General features: G+C 40.2%; 1 protein-coding gene across 1 annotated transcript; it reads right to left on the bottom strand.

Moving 5' to 3' along the window:
- Positions 1-5,238: 5,238 nt before the first annotated feature.
- Positions 5,239-23,800, bottom strand: EEF2K (eukaryotic elongation factor-2 kinase; the record flags this gene model as incomplete). The annotated part of the gene is made up of 17 exons (XM_010190954.1): positions 5,239-5,348; positions 6,017-6,195; positions 6,294-6,418; positions 6,822-7,010; positions 8,164-8,298; positions 9,574-9,636; positions 10,440-10,517; positions 11,290-11,357; positions 11,637-11,838; positions 12,416-12,543; positions 13,222-13,354; positions 14,893-15,042; positions 16,547-16,718; positions 19,382-19,419; positions 20,270-20,330; positions 21,868-21,968; positions 23,750-23,800. Coding segments are annotated over 17 exons (1,983 nt in total), but the record flags the coding sequence as incomplete, so codon positions are not given.
- Positions 23,801-24,985: the final 1,185 nt, after the last annotated feature.

The following is a 24,985-nucleotide window of genomic DNA, read 5'->3' as shown; positions in this document are numbered from 1 at the left end:
GCAGCCGGGTCTGTGGTAGGGGAGGGCTGTGCGCCCCTCTGAAAGCCTATAAAAAATAAATATCTAAATCCTAATTTTCAGCTGAAAACATACAACGCACTCAATTTGCGAAGTGCAAAGTCAGCAGAATTTATGATTGGGGTTGATTTTTGCTCTCAGCACAGGGAGCAGCATGGCAGGCTGCAGCAAGTAGTAGTCAGTACAACTCGATGAAAAGAGGTAGCAGCAAATCTTAGCTGCCTGGTGTCCTATGAAGGTGTCCTTGGGAGTCTCTGTCCACATTTTGCTTGAAAGTCTGGTAAAGTTTCTTGGAGAATTAGTGTTATTCTCAGTCCTTGATTAGAACTGACAGGTTGTGTTTGAGAAAAATTCCAACTTTTCCAGGATAGGGCCACAAAGTCTTCATGCAGCTTGATTTTAATTCTGTCTTTGTGATGGTCCACTTAAACACAACAAAGATAAGAAACCTGCCTCAGTTCACCCACCTCCCCTGGCACCTCTGGCAGCCTGTCCCTGCAGCACCCTAGGGTGCCAGCTCTCTTCCTGGGGAGCTGCTGGACAGGATCTGGCAAGAGGCTGCACCTTGGCACAGTCTTGCTAAAAATTTCATTCACTGCCTGCAAGTACTGAGGAATGACAGCACACATGTATAAGCATGAACGGGTCCTTTTCCTTAAATCACTGCTCCAGTTTCACACTCTCAGTTCAGTGCCTTTTCAGAAGGATGAGAAATTTTTGGAGAACAGAGGGAGCTGTCGCCCCTCCCACAGCCCTGGCTTTGCAGAAAATCAGGGGAAGTTCAGGGAGGAGAGAAGGTGGGCAAACCTGAATTGGCTTCACAGAGCAAATCACCTGCAAACTGCTCAGGCAGAAAAGTTTAGGCAATGAGTCTGACTGAGCAGTCTCCAAGCACTTGTCCAGGCAGCAGTGGACACGGGGTACCATCCACAGCATCACATGTCTGGTGTGTGGCAAGGGGTAGGTGTGGTGCGTGAGAGGCTGCACGGAGTACCATCTTAGAGGTGGTTTTCTCATTGCAAAGGTCCATACCACAGGTCCTTGTGCCCAGGCAGTGAGAGGTACCATACTCCCACGAAAGTGCTTTCCTGCCCTGTCACAGGTGAACTCAGCCTCTGTCCCTGAAATGTCTGAGTGCCTGGCCACTTATATTACTTTCCTGGCACAGGAGTCAGCCAGAGAAAAGCAAGGACCCAACGCTTGTTTCAATTACATCCAGACTAAAGACCAGGCCTGATGGTTACACGCCTGTGAGCTGTCCCTATGAAGTGTTCAGGGCCCCAGCAGTGGGGGGCACATGAGAGATACCCCTGAACTTAAACCTGAAAACAGCCTGACTCATCATCAGAAGCACTGGTCCTGAATCCAACCTGTCATTCAAATGAAATCCCCTCTTTTAAAATTCAGATGAAGTTCTGTTTTCGCTCACCTAATCACTGTCAGCATTCTACTCTCAGAAGTGAAATTTTACCTGTCGGGAAGAGAGTGAGACTCAAATTAGTCCCACAGACCAGTAATTAAGAAACAGGCAATATTCTTATTTACACTTTATAAGCTCTTAAGTTCTGGCTGTCTCTGTGCTTTCTGATGGATGCTACCCCTAGTTGTTACTTGCCAAACACTCCAGCTCTGGGTGACAGCAGCTATAGCTAAAGACAAGACTTGCAGTGCCACATTTCACATTTTTCATCTCAGTGACACTACAGTGGAGCGAAGAGGCCATGCTGGGGCTTTTTGTGTTATGAGATTCTGCTATTTCAAGGCGCCTTTGCTAAAAAACAATTTCCTATAATTTAAACTATTCAGGTATAATAAATTATACCTGTCTAAATAAAGCAATAAAAAAACAACAGTAAGAGCTCCATTTTTAACAGTTTAAAAGGGCTAGTATCAGTTTATTCTTGAACAGAAATAATACTGAAGGCGGCAGTGACCTCAAGAGAGGTGGGAGAATGATAGAGGCCAAGTATTTCCATTCTTTTCTCAGGACTAAGCAAAGACTGAAGACATAACGATGCCTCTGTAGCAGTCCTGCAAATGAGCGCTTCAGTCCTCACATCATTAGTTACAGTTAGTTACTTCTGGCTGTTGAAAGTGAATGAAATCGGAGATGGAATAATAAAAACAACACAGAGGAGTTCTGGAAGTTTGCAATAGTAGGATTGAACTTTGGCAAATTATAAAGAAGAAAAACAAAGCACACACTCCACATGCAATGACTAAAACTCTACTGCAAAAGTGACAAAAAGAACAACTTTATTGACCAGCCAGAATAAAACCAAAGGGAATGAGAGGACTGAGTGATGCAGGCAATCAGTATTCGCATGTCTAACAGAGGTTTCCATCTTGCTGTCCTTACCCAAGCAATATTCCCACTGACACCTGGAAACACTGAACCCAGGTAAGTTCTGGCAGACTAAGCCTCAGATTTATTTTCATGTTTTAAAAAATTACAGATTTGTATTTATTAACTGTGAATAGATTTAAAATACAGCATATAGCAATATAATTCCAAAAGTCTGTCAAGGACATAGTTTTTCTCTTCAACAGAATGTTATAAAATAAGCTGTACATGTTTCTGTAAACAACTTCCATTTTAAAATTATTGACAGTCCTATTTATTGTATAGCTAAATAATATGATACCACCTTAGGACAGGAGGTAGTCTACATCACTGAAAAAGCAGTACTTGCAAACAAAGTATTTTAATCATAATAATTTTTTCACTGAACTGTGTGCACATTTACATATCAGATCTACAGAGAACTGTCACCAACTTCAGCAACTACTGAATTTAGTAAATTAAACTACACCAGAAAACACTGATAGTTATACTCTGTGCCTCTTACTTACACATTTTGGATAGGTACATGCAATCTCCTCTCCTCCCTACATGGTTGGTGGTGGTATTACACATGCTTCCTTCTCAAGGAAGATCTCAAAGACGTGGCATCAACACCTTACAAGGAAAACAAATCCTTTTGTCTGAATTTGTTACAGTGCCTACACTGTATCAGTTCTGCACAAAACACTGACAATTCAGCTGTCTTCAGACTGAATGTGCCATTCACCTTTCACTGATAAGTGATATGCTATGAACTGAAAGAGCAAAAAGGCCACATCCAAAAGAGGCTTTAGGCACCTAAAGTAGAACTTTGGATAGGCACTTAAAACAGCCTGCTGACTTGCCATCCTACAAACTCTAGTTCTATTTCAGTATATTATTCTCAAAAAAATATTAGGTCCAAAAAATATGGTTATTTTTGTACCTAACTTAATATCTACCTAAGCCCAACTGTGATCTAGAAATTAGACATTAGACATTAATGGGAGAAGAGCTTCTCCTTTATTCTCAAAACAAGAAACAAAATTAAAATATGCCATGAGCACTATTTTCCCACACCCTCTGCATTATATAGCAAGATGTGGCCATGTGTTGCAGCTAACAGCAACAACTGCCTGGTGGTTACAGCACCCACCTGGAAGTACAACATCCAAGGATAACACTTCCTTCTCTCCTAAAAAGGATTCAGATCTTCCCACCTCAATTCCTTAACAACCAGGGTATCACCTCTTTCAAACAGTGGCAGTTCTTATTAACATCAAGCTTGGATACTGTTTAAACAAAAATTCAAGATCCACTTGCCAGAATGAGAGTAGGTGAAGCGCACAACTTTGGAGCCCAGTGATGGGCACTTGCACAGAAAAGGAAGAACCGATTTCCGTTCCTTGAACAGTTCCTACATTTTACAAGAAATTAATGTTACTTGGCTATGCATGCAAAAAGTCCCAATGAAATCAACTGCATCATCTAGTAGCTTGCTTAGTTTTAAGCATGCTTTTAAAAGCTTGGCTAAAACAAGGCTGGTGAGCACTATAAGTCATTCAGCACTTTAGAGGGGCTGCCCCTTATTCGTATCAATTTACACCCTCAGGAGACTGTAAGGCCAAGAAATCAACAGCTTCCATCTTAATCTCCTGCACAGCAGCTGTTAACTACATCCAAGAAACAGCTTCTGTACCATCCATACAGATGGCACAGCAGCTTTGGAATTAAATACTGGAGTTGGAAGAAATTTATCTCTATGCAACGATAATTCAACCACCACCATGTATTTGTCTGCCAATTACTGCTTAGAATTACACAAACAGGACACAAATCAAGTGTTCAGGGATAATGTTGTATTCTCTTTTTACTCAGCAATTTTCTTTAACTGATGTTTGAAACCATTCACAGATAAAACAATATTTTAAAATCTATTTAAATCAGATAAATTATTTTCTGTACATAGAAATAGGTGAATCAACATCCTCTAACCTTTTCAAACATGCCCCTGGAAATGGTGGAAACTGTATTCTCATTTTAAGTGAGATGATCTAGCTTCACTGAGAACTGAGATGTCACTGTAAAAATAACTTCATATTACCCATATATTACAGATCTTGCTACACTGAACAAATACCATGTAAGATTAGTAGACTTTTATACAACTAGGTTATTACATGGTACAAAATGAAAATGAGAGGTATCTGGATGCTTCACCTCAGCAGAAATATCAGTGATTTTCTGGTAGTAAAATATGTAGTGTTGGTAATGAATAAAACATACTGCACCCTGAATATCCTCACTGCCAATCTGAAACATCTTCCCCACCTCCCACCCTCCTCAGAACTGTAAGGATTCTATCTGGAATTCCTTTGAGAAGAATAACAAAAGTGCCCAATGGCATTGGCTCAACAGAATGGGACTACTTATTAAAATTAGTAGCTGCATGCTTAGATTGAAAACTTACATTCACATGCAAATTTGGTAAGAGCACCAAAATGAAGAAAAGCTGAGAATTCAGGAGAATGTTTTTCTGTATGTGGGAAGGAGAAGAAAAATGTAAACACATTGATCATTTGATGTGTAAAAAACAGGACATGTGAAACCTAAACAGGCATCAGCTTCATTTTCTGTCAAAAAACTAGGCCCTTCAGTTCTAACATTTAAAAAAAATACAAAAGGTCAAGTGAGTGTGTATTATAGCTTTAAAACCCAAGCAGAAGTAAGCTATGGCACCCTACAAATCTCTTAGGTTTGGATTTCCCCCCCTCAAAAAGATTAGAAAACCAAAATACAAAAAAATTGGTAATACCACATAAAAATATATCTTTTAGCTGCAAATGCAGCAAGTCTATAAAAAAAAGTTTATATACAAGAACTGTTTAAATGAGGTGTCATTCTTCCATCATCGCCCAAGCCTCTTCTGCTTTTTGGTAGTACTGATTTGCCAGTCTGCCTTTCATGGCTTCCATTGCTGCTTCCGCTGCTTCTGTGTAGAGCTCACCTAGAGGAGAAAATAGTATAAATTATGTTGACAGGGTGAAAACAACATCTCTTTATCCTGAAGCGATTAAAGGACAAAAAGAGAAATTGAATTCAAACTACAAGGCTGGATGTATGGGTGTATTTTAATAGTGTTAGCAGAGTTACATCAGCTGAAAATCTGGCTTTTGCTCTTCAAGTTGAAAGTTGTATGACTGGCTGCTGAAGGCTCTTTAATATATTTACAAGGATTGGAAATATGACTGGTCTCTAGGAGCCCCCAAGACAACTGTAAAATGTAAACGCTTGACATGCAGATTACTCAACAACTAAGACAACATTGTGTAAGGGCCTGGGAGTCATGGGTGTAACTCAAATACAAGCAGCCACCTGGCACAGCCACAAGGCAGTTCAGTGGCCTCACAGGGAGTGAAGGTTGCTTGCTGCCTCTGTGTCACAGGATTGAACCTGGCACCGCCCACTACCCCATCATCAGCAAGATCTCTTATTTCACTGTTTTCAGCCTTTTACGATCCATCATCATTGCAGCTTCATCCACATATCTCAGGGTACTGACCCTCTGAATGTTTTACAACAGCTGAAGCAGGAAATGTATTTTTGGGGTACATGTTGGAGGAAAAGAGGAGGAAAAGCAGGATTACTGATCGCAGAAACACAATGAGGCTTTACCTGATCTCTGCGGATCCTTATTCAGATGGAACCCTCCTGTCATTAACATCCCTGCTTCCCTGGCCAGGAGCAGATACCGAGGCTCATCTTGAGTGCCATCATATTCACCTCCCTCATCATAGTCAGTCATGTTCAGTGCAGCATTGTACCAGTACAGTGCCTCCTTCCAATCCTGTGCTCTGCAGTTAAAAATAATTTGTGAAGATATGCAGCAAGTGCTTCCCCTCACCTCTCTGTGGACTACCACCAAGTTAAGTTATTCAGTCATGCATAGTACCTGTCTGAACCAAGATTTACACCTGTATCATATGCTCTTGCTACCAGAATCATGGAAGGCCGGTCTCCAGCTTCTGCTGCTCTCAGCAAGTAATCAAATCCTTTATTTCTGTTCTCCTTTGTGTCCTAGTAAAACAAACAAAACCTCTAAAATGCATTTTTCTAAGTAAAACCATCACTTCCTTCCTCAAACACTAAATGCAGTTTCTCCAAGTCAGTAATAGCTGCAAGCATTTAGTATGTCTGAGAAACAGGCCCAACCACAAAAAACTAAGAAGCTTAATGGTAAAGATCACTTCAAAAACTTCCCAAAGATACGCAGTAATTCACTGGCAAAACCAGGAACAGGTAGCTTTTTTTTGCTGCTTTGTCCAAGTCCTTAATTTCAAAGTAATCTACTTTATCTGAAGAGGCTACAGAACACCTAACTATGGTTACTGCTTTGTCTCAATTTCCTGCTATTCTTTTGTTATTTTTACAATGGACCACAACTCTGCATTTTAGCATTTTCTCTGATCTTTCTGTTTACCTCCAGAGTGACCTCAGAAAGAATGTGATGTGGCAGCTGAGAGCACATGAGTCCTAACCCAACAATGGCTTCCAGCTCCCCACAGTCTGCAGCATGCTCCAGGTGAAACAGGGCTGATTTCTGATCCCATTCCTTGTTTTTCTCACAGAAACGCCCAGCTTCATGATAGCGAACCATGGCCAAATGAACCTAAAACACAATTGTACAGGAAAGAGACACAAATATTAAGTATAGATGTGATTCTTCAAAATCCCTGTGCCTATACCTTACTCAGGCACAAAAATGGCTCTCTGAGGTGATTACTTAATTATAGCTAAACAGGCAAAAAAGGATGATTACACGCAGTGCCACTGCCTCCTCAGTTCTGTAAGCTTAGACACATACGGCTTTATAACCTTCACTAGCAGAGGTTAAAGACGTAATTCAGCAAGACACTAGCTGCCACAGCACCTTCCCACATCACTGTGCCCTAAGCAGTATCCCAGCAGGTTGCCACACCAGAGCACTACGTCTTAGAGGCATGTCCCAGCATATCTGTTAGGACCTTGGAGACTTTTAGGAGAGAGTCATAGTTAGAAGCACCCAGCCTGCAACTGCCTAACACGCCAGCCAGCAAGGCAAACGGCAGTGACCATGAATCACACACTTTTATGTACAGCAAGGGATCTCACAGGAAAGCAAGCAACCCGAGGCACAGAAAATCAAGGTTATCCAGGGTAAAATCCCCCCACCACTGAAGCCTTTATTGTCAGTGAGGGCAAGATTTCATTCCAAACATGTCATGGGATTTGCAGGGTTAGTGTTTTTTTTTCTCCTCCCCTTCCCAAGGGAAAGATGGGCTTCCTCTCAAACTGAAAGGCGAGAGAATATCTGAGGCCCCCTTGGGATGTTCAGGAAGATCTATGTGTTTTCAGTGCAGGCTTAAACCCATACAGAAACCCAAACTTAATTCACATTTGCACTGTCTGGAGTAAAAAGACTTGGTTCATGCTACCATTTTTCAGAAGCCCAACCTTGTCTGTTTGCAACTTATGTGGGTCAGGCACAGGGTATCTACCCCAGTGTATCTTCTTTGTGTGATGCCTCTGGAAAGGCAAAAAAAACAAGAGCAAGGTCCTTCCCAAAAGAGCCCAGACGCTGCAAGTCCAAAAGCAAATGGAATTAATGGGTTCTTGATACTAGATGTCCCTTATAAAGTATGATTAGGTGACAGAAAGCTATATATATGTTATTTATTTTCACCTGAATAACTAACTCATGCAGGCCAACGCTTCTGTGTAAGCAGTGAATACAAGATGCTTCTCTCCAGCTGGAAATAACAGGATTACTAGATGTATCCTACCTTCCCAAGGACTGACTTCCCAATTTTCTTTTCAAGTTCTAGTGCACTGAGCCTCTGAATTTCTTGGGCAACACAAGATGGTCTGTGGATATGGACTCTGGAAGAGTTGCAGAGATTCCATTTCTCCACACTTATCTGAAATAGCAAATATACTATTATTACTATCCAAAATTTAATTTTCCATACTATTCATATGAAATATAATCCAGAAATGAAAGCCTCCATGAATATTATTACTTATTAGTAAATACTGTAATTTAAGAGACTGCTTTCAGAAGTCATGTTAGTAGCTGAATAAATGGTTAATCTTCATTAAAGAAACAGAACAAAGCCCTCTATTTTTAATCCCAACATCAAATATATCTCAAAAATGACAGCAGCAAAGGAAAGCATTATCTTTAAGTTCTGAATCAGAAAACAGGAACTTGTAAAAATAAGCACCTGCACAGTCACACTGCAAGCAGTGAGGTTATCCATGCACAGAAAAATTAAACCCATACTTTTCTGGTCAGAATTTCAGTTCAAAACATTTTTAAATGCTGCTTGAATTCTACAACTCTAGAAAAATGAAAAGTAACAATGCAGAAGATGATAGGCAGATTCATGCATTGGTGTTTCTCAGGATGTCCAACACAAATGAGAATAAACAACTTTTCAACAGTAGCCAATAACAATCCTATCAGAATGAAAACCCTTGGAGATGCACAACGGAAACACAACAGGGAAGGTTACTGGCACAGAACTTCAGTCTGTTAAAGCTGTTTCAATTTCCTGAAAAAGCAGTACATAATCATTACAAGGAAATTCTGAAAAGCATATCTAAGTAAATTCTTCATGTTGTCAAAACCCTGTTTTTTCTTTCCTTGCAGAGTAGAGTTACTTGTTTAAGTTTATAGCCACAGAAATGAATTATCACGGTAGCTATATTTTGTAAAAACATGCAAGAAGGTCTGGTCTTCCCCAGCTCAGTTAGATACACAGCAAGGAGAGCTACTGTCACATATTTAAAACACCATGTTTTTTAAAAAATCAGCCAACCATGTATGGGACAATTCCAAAAATAAAGTGCAGAAAGGAAATATAATCTAGTTGGACAGACAAAAAAAATCCACAGAACTGCAATTATTTTTTTTCAAGTGAGATACGCATGCATAATCACTAATTTATGTCAAGGATTGGTAACAGAGACAATTGCTTTATAATGGTACTTCTTAATTTTTCAAAAATAAAGACAAAACAAAAAAGGAAACAATGCAGAGTTCTAAGTTAATATTAATAAATATTCTGTAGCTGAAAAGGAAGGAAAACTGACATCTGATTCAGTGACGTGAAGTTAGATGGCAGATGAGTGGAACAAAGGACAAGCAGAGTAGCAAACTCATAGTCTGTGAGCATTTCTGCTTTATTTACCCTTACAGAGCTTCCCAAACTGTCTTCATCAGATTCATGTCTTCGGTTGTTGGTTGAGTGGCCCTACATTAATGTAAAGATTTGCATCATTTAATTTGCAGCAACTGATCTGTGCCAGTTATGCCTCTAGAGTATTCCCGTCCAGCAAAATTAATAATAATGACCACATTATTTTCCACTTGATTCTTTTCTCCCAGTGATATTGCAATAACAAAAAAAACATACTGAAATGATAAAGAAGATGGCATACCCAGGTTTTAATCTTGTTAACTGGATATTCCATGACAAATACCTTGCTGCTTCAAAGGTGACAAAAGGAGTGGTATCTCTGGAAGCAGTATTCTCTTTCCTATCTCCTAATTAAATATCTAATTAAGATCTTCAGGTCAAAAAGGTTTGTATTTTTAAAGGAGTAATCAACTAACCCACAGGAACTGTGATCTTGCACATTATTAACTGACAACAACATTAAGTTCTGTGGTATCTCAAGCCATATAAAGCCACAGAAACTAGAGAGAGTAAAAGAGTCTTAAAGTAGATCACATGAATGGATTCCATATGACAATGCAGATGCATTTCAAATGTAATACAGAATACTTACAAAATACTGAATATTTCAAAAAAACTCACAAGATGCAATCAAATGTAATGTTTGAAATTAAGCTCCTCATTACAAAGAGTCATTTTCCTGTGAAAGTGTCATTAACATTCCCAAGATGAATAAGTAATACTGCAACACATGGGAATTTCTTTCCAATTGTTTCCTTAGTTTACAAAGTCTAGATCGAGAGGAATTAAAAAAAAAAAATATTCTTCTATGGAAATAGTTCAACTATAAGCTGTTACACCCAGAATCAGGTTCTTACTCTCTCTCTATGATCCAGATCTTCTAGCTCACTTCTCTTTTCACTGGGATATCCACTGTCTCCCCCATTTTCAAAATCCTACAGAAGATAAGAACAAAACATCACAACATTAGCACAGCATCAGCTTAACATTTCCCACAGAGAACACCTTCTGCTGGTTCAATGAAATATAGTAGATGGATATACTAGATGAAAATGACTGTACGTTATACTACCTCTGACAGACAGAACAGGGCTTAATGACTCAGGAGGTACTGTCCAAGTTCGTGTTCTCTCTTACGATGCATTAAAAAAAATAATTAAAAAATCAAGGACTCACATACTTTATCAAACGAAGAGTCCACCTAACAGTTTTCAGTCTTCAGTGGCAGTCAGTTAAAAGATAAAACAGTTAACTGACAGCCACGGGTACTAAGGCCTTAGTATTGGAAAACTCCCATTGCTAACTCACTGCAGTCTCTTCAGGTGAGATTCTCTACATCTCACAGTACCAGTATTCACAGAGACCTAATCAATGGTAATTCTGTTTACCTTTCATACCACAGGAGTCGGCACAAGTGCCAAAGACACAACATGCAGGTAGGGGAACAGACAGACACTTTAATTATCTGTTAAAATACATTGCATGCAAAAAAATTTCTGGAGGGAATGAAGATAATGAATACTATTTTAAAATAAAATGTTCTTCCTTTACTAGAAATAGCAAATACATGAAGGTAATGTGACCTGCAGCAATGAAAGCAGGCAGAGCACCATTATGTACTTTTACTGAACAAAGCCTTCAGGCAGTCCTTTAAAGAAACACTCATTAAGGAAATGCAATCTCATTTATTGCTGGAAAGACACTCACCCTTTGATTATCAAGCTGATCATAGTCTTTGTGAACCAAGTTATCTACTTCATTGAACACAGGCCAATCTAGGAAGAAAAATATTTGCTTCTTACTGTAAGGATAACATGCTTGTGGACAAAGCTCTAGATACTGTAATTTCACCGCAGTTTTTTCACAGAAGCATTTGTGTGTTAGATATCTACATAGGAATACTCTTAGTTTTATTTCTGCTCAAAAAGGAATGCTAGAGACAAGTATTCTGGGCTAAATACAACATGCTGTTGTGTTTAAAACCAATAAAATAAAACAAGTCACTGCCAAATATTCAGGAACCCTCAAGGAAGTTACATATGAGGCTCACTCACGAAGCATGTCCATCTTATGGCTATGAGGGGTTGCTGAGGAAGGAGAGCAGGGCAGAGAGTCAAACGCTACATCACTCATGCTTTCATCTCCAGAGTTTTCAGACAGACGGCAGAGTAGAGGAGGCCGACTACCAGAGACTGTTCTCACCCGGCTGCTGCCACATTTTTCCTCTGTGCCACGGAGAATTGTCTGAGCAGATTCCTTGGCAAAATAACAAGAAAGTCCCATGAATAATGCTTCTCTGTACTCTAAGCATGCTACATAAGCCAACACGAATGATTATTAGTGGTCCTCTATGAAAGAAGGGGTATAAATATGCACGTGTATACGTGACAATTTGCTTTGAAAAGTTCTACACCCCAACAAAATATCAAGTTTTGCAATTGTTACAGAGTTCTGTTTAGGACTGAATTTCATTCTAAGTGTTGCACCAAGTCCCAGTCCCACTGGAAACTGCTAATGAACAGTTACATTCTTTTTTCCTCCCCAAATTACATTCGCGATATACAAAGCTTACCAGTTTTTTCTGCATTCAAGGATATACTTGGTCCTAAATATACATGTGTTACAAGGTTCCCTATTTATTAAAGCTACAGGATTAGTTCAGAGACAAGTATGGGTAAGCCAGCTTTAAACTGCTGTATTTTAAACTTCAACATTAGTGACTGAGGCTGTTTAATTTGCTATGTAAATAGCATATTTGAGTTTTATTTACAGGGGTTTTAAAGTCAATAAAGCAGCTATACTGCTTAGCTACACTTTTTCATCAAGCACTTACGAGCAATTTTTTGTTACAATCCAAGGCATCTTTCTCTTTGGGTGAAAGATCAAATGGCGCAAGTCCCATACTTTTGCAAATCTTGTTGCACAAATGAGAATGAAAGAACAAGGCCATACCTCGAACACCTACAGCATAAAAAAAAAGGGTTTACTCAAATTTGTATGATGATTTATTATCAAAAGCTTTAAGTCCCAAAGCATTTCTTAAAAAGTCAAGAGAAAGTGCTTTGTAGCGCACACAGCTCAACCCACTTCCATTTTATTTTAACACCTGTCAGGGCTTTTCACTCTCTCTGCAAGAGAGAATGAAAGGAAGCCTGCAAAATCTTCAAAAGCTACACATTCACAGGATATTATAATAAATGAACTCGGCTGCATCATCAAGAAACATGCCTAAATTTGATCCTGCTTACAAAGCTCACTGTGTCCTATGAACAATTTTATGTATGGACACTTGGAGCTTTAAAAATATGCAAGGCTTATCTCCTCATTCAGCTGTAACGTGGCAAGAAAATTAAAGGCCATGATTATTGCTCTCATGTTGCAGGAAGCTACTGAATTTCATTACTTGTTTGGTTTAAGAGTAGGCCAGGAGACATGAGCCAAGGTCAGCTCTCAATTTAAAATCTGTCTTTACTTGACAGTTGTTCTGTTCAGGGGCTCCTTACAATAGAACTTCCCCAGCTGTTCATAAGACCCTCAGAAATGTCCCTGTGCATTCAGTCACGTAGCAGCTACTCAGCAGACAGATGGGAAAAGAAAACAAGCAGCCATTAGCATGTGAAATAGGATCATTGATTTTACCTAGGTTGCCATCTCCAAAATCTGTACCATTCTCTGTATGGATCTGAGGGTCCGTGTAAAGATCTCCGACTCCCTGGATATCAACAATAATGAGTTGGTGTCCTGAGCGCTCAAAAGTGAAGTGACTAAAGGCCTGGGAAGAACCACAGAGTATGTCTGAGAAAACTCTCCCATGATCTACTGAAAAGAGCAACACATATTCACCTCTTTCAAATGGGCAAAGAAGTCTGATAATCCTATTGGTGAAATACAAACATAATGATGAAAACAATAAGAGACTAAAAGGATGTATGTAGTAGATTGTTTCTTCAATGTCCTCTCACTCCGAGGTCAGCTAAAAGAGGTAGGGTGAAAAGCAGCTGCGAGAACATGCAAGGGAGATGAGATTGCTTTATTCCTTCTTCCTGTACTGGAGATTCTGTTTTCCACTACAGTCTTTGCCTTACCAAGTAGGGAGCTGCCTGGCAGAGGGAACAAGAGCTGGCTCTGAAGTCTAGTGCAGAATCACTTCTGCATAAACATCATGGCTGTGCCTGTGGATCTTCAAGCTCTGGAGCCCTGGGACATTGCTTCCTTCTGCCAATAGGCAAAGCTCTGCCACATTTTGGAAAAAACCAACCAACCAAAAAAAAAAAAAACAACCCAAAAGTGTAAGCATCCCCACAAATTCTCCTTCCCCTACTGTGTCCTCTGGGAGGGCCCTCTGAACAGCTGACCTGGCTCTACATTCATGTATCTCATAATGAAATGTACATTTGTACTCTTCAACTGCAGCATTTCAAAAATCAGGTATAAAAATAAAGCCCTTCTCTTCGGCGTAAAGCTGAGACACTAGGAATCTTCTGGGAAGGCCTCCAAAAAAGTGTTGCCAGGCCTGGGGGAGAGGACTGGTGGTGTTAGACAAACATTTTAACTGCAGCAAATCTCATAGAACATTTTGTTCCCAACCTGTGAAAGCACAGCACTGATTCAGTGTACAAAAGACAGCCCAGAACATAAACTGTCTTACTTACATTAAGCATCATGACAAATACCTTAAAAATAGGGGGGAAAAATGAAAAGAACAAAACCCTCAAGCCCTTGTGAAACACTCCTTTGGTCTGCTGACCACTTTGCCTTTTCCCCCACTATTTTAAAGTTCTTTTCTGAGATCAATCACTCGAAATCTGTACTTGTTTTTCCTATACATAATCTCAGATTCACCTATTCAGAGGCTGTAGATGAAAAAACTGATTCTTATATGCAAATAGACTAGATGCTTAGTTACATGAGTTGGTTGTCTGCCACCTCTTCTTGTATATTGGATGAGGCACCAGAAGACTACCAAGTACATAGTACAAGAGAGGTTTCTCTCCCCACCTAGATTTGAACAGAGTTTGAAGCACATCGATGCCTGCAATTAGAGTCAAATGGCTTAAGGTTTCCAAAGAGTATTAACCAAGTTCCAACTCATCTAAAATCAACAAGACACTGAAATGCAATGAAGAAGCACTCAGCACTTGAAAGAGCAGGCCCCAAATAACGGACAGACATACTGCGGAAAGAGAAATTAACGTGGCATTGTACTGGAAAGCCTGTGGTTTCCTTTCTTGGCCGTAATGCAAGACCTCTGGATAGAGCCAAGAAATTCCCTGCAGCAGCCTCTATGGAAAGCATTACACAAAGCCTCACTTGTGGAGTAAGACGAATGTTGTCATCTCGCACAAATCCAGAATTTGAGTTGTATTTGATGTATTTGCCCTCAATGTAATGTTCCAGATGAAAGAGAGGCTTTCCAGGTCTGTTCTTCATTTCGATAATACAGGTCTGTACTATATCCACCTGGGAGGGGAAAGAAGATAAACAATGACTAACAGAACACTGACTTCAGATCAAAGTGTGTGTGAATCCTCCAGCTGTGAATACTTTCCCAATGAAGGAACCTGAAGGATTGCAAAGATTGTTCTGTTTAACAAGGGGGTGGGGGAAGAAACACGTGCTTCTGGGGTTATTGGGGGAATTCCATAAATTAAAAGCAGTCACTCCAAAACAGCTCCCTTCTGCAACAAATCCCTCTGAAAAGTTCTTAGTAAGTATTGGCTTTCTATTTTATTTTTGTTGATACTTTAAGAGTACACTGCAAAGAGAGCAAAACAGAATAACAACTGCACAACTTGAAAAAGCCTCTTTAGAGGACTGAAAACTTCAACCATTCAGATATTTTTGTATCCTGCTTCACCTCCTCCCTCTGTCCCAGACACAGTTCCGAAGGAGAAACCATCACAACTCTCACTTTGCTTACATCTTTCCTCCCACATGGCATTTAAAACTTTTAGATTTCTAGATGCCTCTCAGGCATTCAGTATCAGCTGCGGATTAAAGAGACTTGACAGCTTCATCAATACATACCAAGGGTACACTCAACAAAGATGAGCCACCGGCTGTCAGTGAATGACAGCTGCAGTCCTTCATCCCTACACTTTAGTTTCTTGTCTTTTAACAAGCTGATTGCTGCTGGAGGTGCTTTTTCTAGGATGCAATGGACAGCTTTGACCAGTAGCTATCCACCTTACCAGCATGAAAAAGTGCAAAGCTATGTTGGCTGTATAAAATATTTAGCATGGACCCCAGAACCTGACATACAGCCAGGAAAGCAGCAGAACTACCTCTTCCTGAATCCTATGAGTTTATGCACATCTCTAGCACAGAGGATGGGAACTCCTCTTGATACCCTGAGCCCAGTATGATATTCCATCCACCTGGGAGTGTAGTATCTTAAAGCTCTGCACTTAATCTGCTAATACTGTCACTGAGAAACCTAAAGGAAACAAAGACACATGAACATCTTCATTTATTTGAAAATTCTTCACTCCTCAGAAATCTGTATTTGAATAGCTTTGAAAAGATATTTAAGTTTCCCAACTTCTCTTAAAAATCAGTGCTAGTTAGGTGTTTAGATAGGTTTACAAGACTTAAGCATCTACCTTCCTGAAGTACTAGTAGTTAAGTGCTTGCTGAGACTGCTGCTGGCAATAAATTCTGTGATATCTTTGGTTTTCTCAAAAGCAGCTGAGCAAATATAAAAAAGAGCAATAAAACCACCATTTTATTTTGCTCTTCAGTAAACAGCTGAGAACAGTCAGACATTCACAAACACAGAGTCTCTAATTCTGGAAATACAAAGCAATTTCTGCATTTACTAATTAAAAATCAGCTACCATTTAATGAAAAACACAGTGGGTCAGGAGAATCTATCTCAACAATTAAATTTAATGGAAGGTATTTGAAAACCAATCTAATAGGAGATCAAGACCACATTTTTGCCTAGGAAGATCTTTGATTGTACCTGTTTTGGTGGCTTGTGCCGGTTGTACTCTTCTCCCCAGAGTTTTGCTTCCATTTGAAGTCGGACATCCTCAAAATACACATCTCTGCCCACACTCTCTATGTATTGCTTGGCAACATAGTTATAGGCACCTTTCCAGTTCTGTGTATGTAAGAAGTTGGACAGCTTTTTTCTGAAAGACAAATCAATCACTGATGAAGGGAAAAAAAATTTTAATTCAGTCTTCCTCATTCTTTGCCTGCAAAGACCAGATATTCTAGCTGAAAACTGAAGCATAAGCAGGGGGCAAGAGTAAAAGCAATATCCCATATGAATGGCTGGGATGTGCCAAAGTGCCTGTTTTGTTTGACTGCAGCTACTTCTACTCTGAACTTCCTCCCATTCTCATTTCCTTTCCCGTTCAACTCCCCTTAAACCCAGGGTATGAAAGGTTGGTGCCCTGTTCTAATGTCAATGTGTATTTTCTGCAGAAATTACCAGGGAGTGGCCTTTCAAACATGAACTAAGAGAAAATCCTCTCCTGTAAGAGCAAATTGTTGCCTTCTCAACACACATCACTGACTACTTCGTATGCCCCATGATCCTGGAAGGAAAACTGCACATGAGAGTTCTTATGTTGCAGCTTTTAACTTTTGTTGATGTGCAAATCTTTCACAGATCTCTCAAGAGTGGGGGGAAAAACAAAGAAAAAAAAAAGAAAAAGGACTTTAGGACTTTGACAACAGAGAATCCGCTTGCTGTCAACAAATGGATTAGGCAGGTACCGAGTGGTTGCAGAAGAAGCCAATGTTCAAGTCAAATGGGGGAAAAAAAACTCCCACTGTTGTCAAGAATTTCACAACAGAGTTGTCTTTCCTAGAGCAACCTCATCCATTTATATGGGACACAAGGTGGAAAGCACTTCTCCCATCTCACTCCCCAATAACTTAATTCAACAGAGAAGATGGCAAAAAAGTATAAAAACTTTCTATTGTGGCAGCAGTGGTATTGCTGGAGACCCCAGCAATGCTAAGTCAGTCTAAAGGGGGTGGACGAATATGAAGAGCAGTATCTAGAGCAAGGCATAGCTGGCTACTGAGCAGTTCTCATATTCTGCTCAGTAACAAACAATGGTTCTCTAAGCCTTTTTTGGTGCCATAGGAAACCGCACATTTTGAGAATCAAGTAGTAGAATCAAAGTCTCAATCCTGCCCCTCCTTCCCTCCTCCAAGACCTTGGTGCAGAGGTAGAAATACAGGGACACTCTAAAGGCAAAGCAACTCCAGATTGTCTGTCCTCCTGCAGGGACAGACAGAGAGTCACTACAGGCCTTGGAAAGAAGGAACAAGCAAGTGAGATAACAATTTCAGCCAGGATTTGAAACCTTTCCAGTCCTCTGAAGAAACAAATTTCTCTACATAAAACAAGCCAGCACATGAGCCCTTCCAAAGCCAACACACTCTGAAGTTTATTGAGCCAAGAGCAGCTAATGCTGTTGCTGTAATGACTAAAGACTTGCAGAGTTGCAAAAATCTAGAAGAGAGAGAGCTCCAAGTGTGAAATACCAGTGTATCACTGAAAGTTATGAGAAATCCAGGTTTAGGAAGCTGATATACAAGTTATGTTTTCTTTGTACAAGAGGTTAAGGCAAAGATACAGAGATAAATTTCTGTTTGTGGCACTACTCAAGACATTCTTTCAAGGGGAATCTGGTAATTCAGAAACAAGAGCTAAAAGCAATGTCAGCAGATTTGTTACTTTCTAGTCTTCATTCACTGCTGTTTTTATCTGGCTTTGTAAGAACAGAGCTACCAGCACAAATGGATACTGAAACAGTGCCAAACTGGAGGACTGAGGGGTTACTTTTCCCCATTTTTCCTCAAGTTCAAAACATCATGTTGTCTCATTCAGGAGTTACTCTCTTTCCAGAAGTGAAACCAGACATTAAATGCAATTTCTCTGGATTGTGCAGCTGGAAAGATGGGGGAGCAGCCTTAAACATGTACATCTACATTTTCCAGGAAATACTCACTTCTAGAGCGTGGAAATAGTGGGGTAACCTTCTAGCACAAACTGATTTATAGCTAAATTCTTATGCCTGCAACCACATTTGCTAACACTCTCTGAGAAAAGTAAAGTTCCTCCTCTGTGTTGCCGCACATGTTACCCTTCTGGAAAGAGTAACTGTTAGTATTCAAGCTCTGCCTATCTCAGAACAGGATTATTCTGGTACATGTGATCTGAAGTAAACTCTGGGAGGATAACCTTCTTTACTGAGGGAGGCTGAGTTGAGATTGCACCATCCAACTATTCTTTCCCTTTTTCACTGCCTCACTACAGACTTCAAGTTGGACTTCAGGCTGCACACACCTACGACCTCGTATCAAATTTAAAGATATTTTAGCACACTAGGAACACAGACACAGAGCACCTGCTTCTGTACTTTTACACTAGTATTTTGCCTCCAAGAGATGGTAGAAATAGCATAAATTAATTAATTACTAATTGATAGACTGATTACACTTGCTGCAACTGGACATGATTGCACATTATCCATTCCACTGGAATTCCAGTACATGCAATGGCTTGACTTTCCAAAGCAAGCTCACTCGATACCTGCATCATGCTTGTTTGTGCTTCCCTTAAGAGAATGTTCTGCTTCCTGAACCCCACTCCCTGTGCTTTGTCACACAGACAGGAATAAGGCCCTCAGCTATGCCTTTTAGAAAGGCACAGGAGGGAGCTAATGGGGAACCCAGCTTTATATAATTTCCACCACACCTGAGTGAAATTCCAGTAATGACAGAAGAAAATACTGCATGGAGGCCAACAAAGATAAAGCCAGCAGATACTTACGTTCTGAAACACTCCCGCATTGCTCCACGGCCAAAAGCCTAGGGAAAAGAAAAAGAAAAGCCTAGCATTACCTTTTTCACAAAGTAAGAGACACAACCATGTCTTCTCCCTTTATATCCTGAAGAAACCAGTTCTCAAATAGGCTCTATACAGTACCTGTCTCCTCAAAGAAAAGTGAAAACCCACTAGCAGTGTAAGTAGGAATCTGGGGAAAAGACACTGAGAATAAGCCCCTCTTCAGTATCCCATGGAGCAGACACGATACGTCTTTTAAAGATGCTATTTAAATTCTCTCTCCAGTTTGGAGTCAGCTCTGTTATGACTGCTTAAAGAAGCTGGCTTCACAGATCTCATGCTCTCTGCATTTAGGCTTTCATAAATGATGTGCCAAACAGAGCATCACCTCCCCAGACACCAGATACTATGTCAGTAGCGCAGAGCAAGGCGACTCCTACACACCACCAACCCCACGATTTAACTGGAAGTGACAGTAGCTTCTACCCTCACATACCAAAAATTCAGTCTGGTTTTATCCTAAGAGCAGAAATTATTTGGAAGCACACAAAATAGTAGGACTACTGCCAGGCAGGGATGTGAGGCCAGCAGGAAATTGTAGGGTCAAAATGGGAGGGAGATCATTGGGAAAGTTGCCTCATGTTGCTGATAGGGAAGGACCGACTCTACGTTCTACTCTCCTCTGGGGAGAAAAGGCTGTTGGGACACTAAAACATAATTGGTGAGCTGAGGAAAAAGAGAGGAACAAGAAAAGAATTACATTGAGACTTCAGAACTTCTATACAAGGAAAACATCTTGCTGCTGCTATTCAGTAACGGGAAGGAAATGAAAAATTTGGCTGCTAACGAACATGAATAACAATGAGATCTTACTTGTGAAGCCATCTTGATGAGAACTTCATCTTCAACCCAGTCCCCAGTAACTGCATTGTACCTGCAAAATCAGGAGATCTGCCTCTTAGAAAAATGCAGAGGGACCCCAAATCTCCCATCCCCAGCACCCATCCTTCCTTATCTCTAGCTGAGTGCTAAACAGTGCTGCTGCCACTCCAACACAAAAACTTCTCGTCTTCCCACCACATCCCGGCCCTCCTTACTTTGGGTGGGAAAGAAGAAGTATGTATAACTCTTTGAAGAGACACTGAATCCTATTAACAATGAACAGATTCCGCTACAGAAGCTAAACTTTTGCAACATTACAAATTAGGCTTTACCTGCTTTGCCACTGCACTGTGGCCAGAAAGAGCCTTATCAAGCCCTACACACCGGATGCCTTCTCTAACCCTGAGCTTGCATAAACCTGGTTCTGGCTGGGGATCTGCTGCACGTTCTGTGAGCAGAACGCAGCACCAGATGTGGCTGTAAAAAGCAGCAGGGCTAAGAACTGCCCAACACTGCACCATGAGCAAGTCTCTGCACAACCTTCTGATAATACAGAGTATGACTGTGGTTTCTCCCCATCCCCTTAACTCCCAACACAGTAAATGCCAAATTGAGAACACAGCGTTGAGTCACCAACACATGATTGTTTCCACCCTGACTCCCCCAACCTGCACTGAGTATTTCATGCATGCAGACACCCCATATATCCCCTGATATATTATGTATCACCCCAGTTTGCAGCAGACAAAAGAGGTGGAAATAGGAATACCAGAGCTATCTTTTTTAACATGGTATTTGAGTAGCCCTAAACCAATATTATAACTTATTTGTATTTTAAAATATGCAAACTATTTCAGGACTGAGTGGCTGACCAGACACAGATGGGGAAGTACTGTGCTGTGTGACAGTGTCATGTGATGGGAAGGGAGGCCTCCCCAAACACTGATGCTAAGTGGTAATTAACTGGCCTCTAACTCCTATCCCTTCCACCCAGAAACCTGTGTCAGCAGGGTAAATGTTTTGGCAAAGCCTGTGCTAAAGCACTGTGAATAGTTTAAGGGCCAAACTCAGTTTCAGCATGTACACCATGCTGATCTATTCTGGGATTTATAAGTATTTAAAGTCCAGCCACATGCAGCAATTCTACATGGACAGGCAACAGTGAAACTACTATTCTGGGAAAGGCACAGAGTGTTACGTTGCTTCTTTTTCAAAACTATTTAAATTAAGTATGCTGCCTCTACTGGGATTCATTTCCTTATTAGATTAAGTTCACAGCATTAATAAATCAACTGGAAAATACTTTTCAGCCTTGCTTCCTGTCTGTATGGGGAAACTCATAGATCCTACTTGGGTGGGTGGGTGAGAGAGAAAGAACGTGACACTGGTTTCCTGAAAGGTTCATTTTTTGATGATATGCAGTATTCACATATTCCTGGGAGATTCGGTTAAGACATACTCACTCTGGGCATTATTGAAAGTTCTTCGGCCATGCAATTACATATACTCTGCATGACACAAACACAGCCCTTGCATAAACCAGCACATTCAGTTTAACATCAGCATTAAAAGGAGAAAGACCCACAGACCTGTAACGAGTGGCTTGTTCTGTCTCAACGTCCTCAAGATGGAACTCTGCCCAAGGATCAGGCATGTGCTTAGCTTTCTCTACAGCATGTTTCCAGGTTTCCTGAAGAAGTTACAAACTGGAAGATTATTTACAATCAGCCACAGCTCACAACAGCATTTTCTAAAGCACATCAGGATCCCAATGCTACAGAGACGTGCAACTTCACAAGCCCCCAAAGCACTGTTCAGAGCAGGTACTAAGTGGTACAGAAGACCCCTCTGACATTTTACAGTTTCAAGTACAGTGAAACAGTTCAGCAATATAAAGCATCAGGCTTCAGTTCAATTTGCACTGCTATAGTTACTGAGCACAGGATCCAGTTCGGTCTATACCAAATACAATTTGCAAAACCTGTTGTAATTCGCAAACATCTCTAACATATACTGCAAATAGCAATAAGCCACATCTAGATGATATTAATTCAGTTTCACCGTTCTGATTTTTAACATTTTGTAACTAACAGCATACGCTGGCAGTATAAGCATAAAAAAGTCCATTAGCGATAGAGCAACATGAAGGAAGAAAAAGAAGTTCTGTAAGGCCCAAGGCTCCCAAATTGTGCTCAGCATAAGAAAGAAGAAATTAAAATGTTGTAAAAATAGATTATTGTAACAATTCCAGACAAGTAGCTATTTCAATCTCCACTAAGTCAACAGTAAAAAAATTAAAGAAGTTTGCTGGAATATAAAGTCTTTATCTACCAGCCAATTTGGATGTGCTTCTCTTAACATTTTGATCTCTACCTTTTTACACTGTACTGTTCCCAGAGAACCAGAGATGCAATCCTGTGATGGGCCAAAGGACTTCTGCAAGGTGAGGAGAAAAGGCCACTCTGCAGTCCCACCAGCAAAGAACTGCTGAGCTCTGAGATTTTGTTACTGCCTCTCCGACTAAATTTCAAATATGCAGAATCAGTAACTTCTAAAATATTGTTTTAGTTTTTCCTTTGGAATTTAAATATCAGTCAAAACTTTTTTTTTTCAAAAAAATGCAGTATAAATTGATGTCACCAATGATTTTAAATTGAAGTTTTAAAATTGTTCACATTTATTTTTATTTCAGCTGTAAACCTGTATACTTTGCAAACAATTTAAATGCCCTCCCTTTCTGACAATAAAACCTCAAAATGAACACAATACTACAATAAATAAAACAAGTTTAAAAGACATGCTGAGAAAAATTTCCTACATGTTTCATAACAAAATGAAGTTGCCTCAGATCACGCAATGATATACTTTTCACATGGAGCTGGGAACATCCACACTTCACTATGTATGAAAGAAACAGGGAGACAGAAACAAGTAGAATTGCTTGGTCAATTATCTATGTCAAATCATTAATGAGTAGGGTTCCTCTCCAAAAGGTGATCTGTGTCCCCGCTACACAATGATTTAAATAAATTAACTACTTGTGCTTGATCTTGTGAGGTGCTTTGTACAAAAGCTGTATTAAAATCTTCAAGCGAACAGAAGTTGGACTTCATGGAAACGGTGCCAACAGTGCAGTTTTTCTCCTGCTGTAGGCACATGGCTGCCACACAGACTAAGCAGATGGTTTGCATCCATTCTATTCTTGTCCATAGTAGAAAATACTGTGAGGAAACAACTGCAGATATGGACTTTAAAATAAGTGATATTTCAGGGTATAGAACAAAAGATGGGTATTATTTCATTTAACAGGCACCTTTCTGTTTTGACTTGATGACTTTTATGGGCTGAGGCAAGTAGTTCTCCCAGACAATAAAATAATGAACAAAAAAGGCCATAAAAGTAAAACAAAAACAAAACCAAAAACTTAATGCATCTATGAGATACGGTGTTCACATTTTCTTTTTAACCTACCCGACTATGGTCAACCACAGAGCCGTGCTTAGAACGATGCTGTGTGTCTTTCTAAAGGATGCACGAGAAACATAAAAGCAGGAAAATACATGTGAAAATGACAAATGATTGACAGAGTCTGTTCTCTTTGTTAATTAAAAAAAAAATCCACTTAAAAGCCACTCTTCAATTTGTGTTCATAATTTAAGTTCATTCTTAGAAAGTCTGTGAACAAAGTTGGTCATTTTTTTAATTGGAAAAAATACGCTAAAAGGATCTTGTCTATTAACAAGCTAATTAAAGATTGCTGGGTCCTGTTTAAGGGCAGAGAGTTAACAGTAACATTTCCATCTGTCTCTGCATTCACTATCAATGGCCCACACTGCCATTAGCTTTGGGGTCTGACAGGCAGACTGATCGGACCAGGCTGTGGTGGTTTAAGATGTTATCAGTCCTGCTTGGCTGCTTCACTCCGTGTTGGAAGTCCCCATTTCTGCATCTTAAGCAGCAGATTGAGACTTGCTTGCTCCACATCTCAAACCAATGCATTTTATCTGTGACAGAAGCTAAAATGCCAAACTATATATTGTGGAGCCCAAAGCATGGGCACACATACTCTGCAGGAGCAGCATGATAGCTTAGGAAGAAGGAAATAACTGCAATTTCTTAAGTCCTTATCAGTTTTATCTCAGGCCACATGACTCAGAACTGACACTGCAAACCCAGAAGCAAGTGTTCAGTACATGCTAAAATGTACATACAAATGAAGAGTAAGCACCCTATCATGTCCTAACTTGCTTAGCATAGCATACACTAAAATCTTTCCCCTTGTCTATACCAAACTTTTACTCTTCAACTTTGTTAGGAGTATGCACCTTTTAATGTTTCTATTAACTAGCCTTGGCAAAAAATCTTACTGTAGATGTATTGGGTTTTCTGTGAGGGGGTTTTTGGTTGTGTCTTTGGTAATGGGGGAAGGGCTATGGAGATGGCCCTTTAAGAAGCTACCTGAAAAGCTCCCCCTTTTCCTTTGTCAGACTCACCTCTGACCAGGGCCAAGACAATCAGCGCCCCTGCGAATTCATGTATTTAACGGGGGTGCAGGGCATGCCTAGCTCTTTCAGGCACCGGCCCTCACCAGCACGGCCCCAGCCTTGCCCGGCTGGGCTTGGCCAGCCCCAACCGCAACTTAAGCTTAAGCCCTGGTGCAGCTCATCCCGAAAATAAGAGAGAGAGCCGGGATCTGCATAACCATCA

Source organism: Mesitornis unicolor, unplaced genomic scaffold (assembly GCF_000695765.1).
Source record: "Mesitornis unicolor isolate BGI_N332 unplaced genomic scaffold, ASM69576v1 scaffold21048, whole genome shotgun sequence".
NCBI classification, from domain to species: domain Eukaryota; kingdom Metazoa; phylum Chordata; class Aves; order Mesitornithiformes; family Mesitornithidae; genus Mesitornis; species Mesitornis unicolor.
The sequence above is the reverse complement of the archived record's forward strand: the minus strand, read 5'-3'. Positions and strand labels throughout refer to the sequence as shown.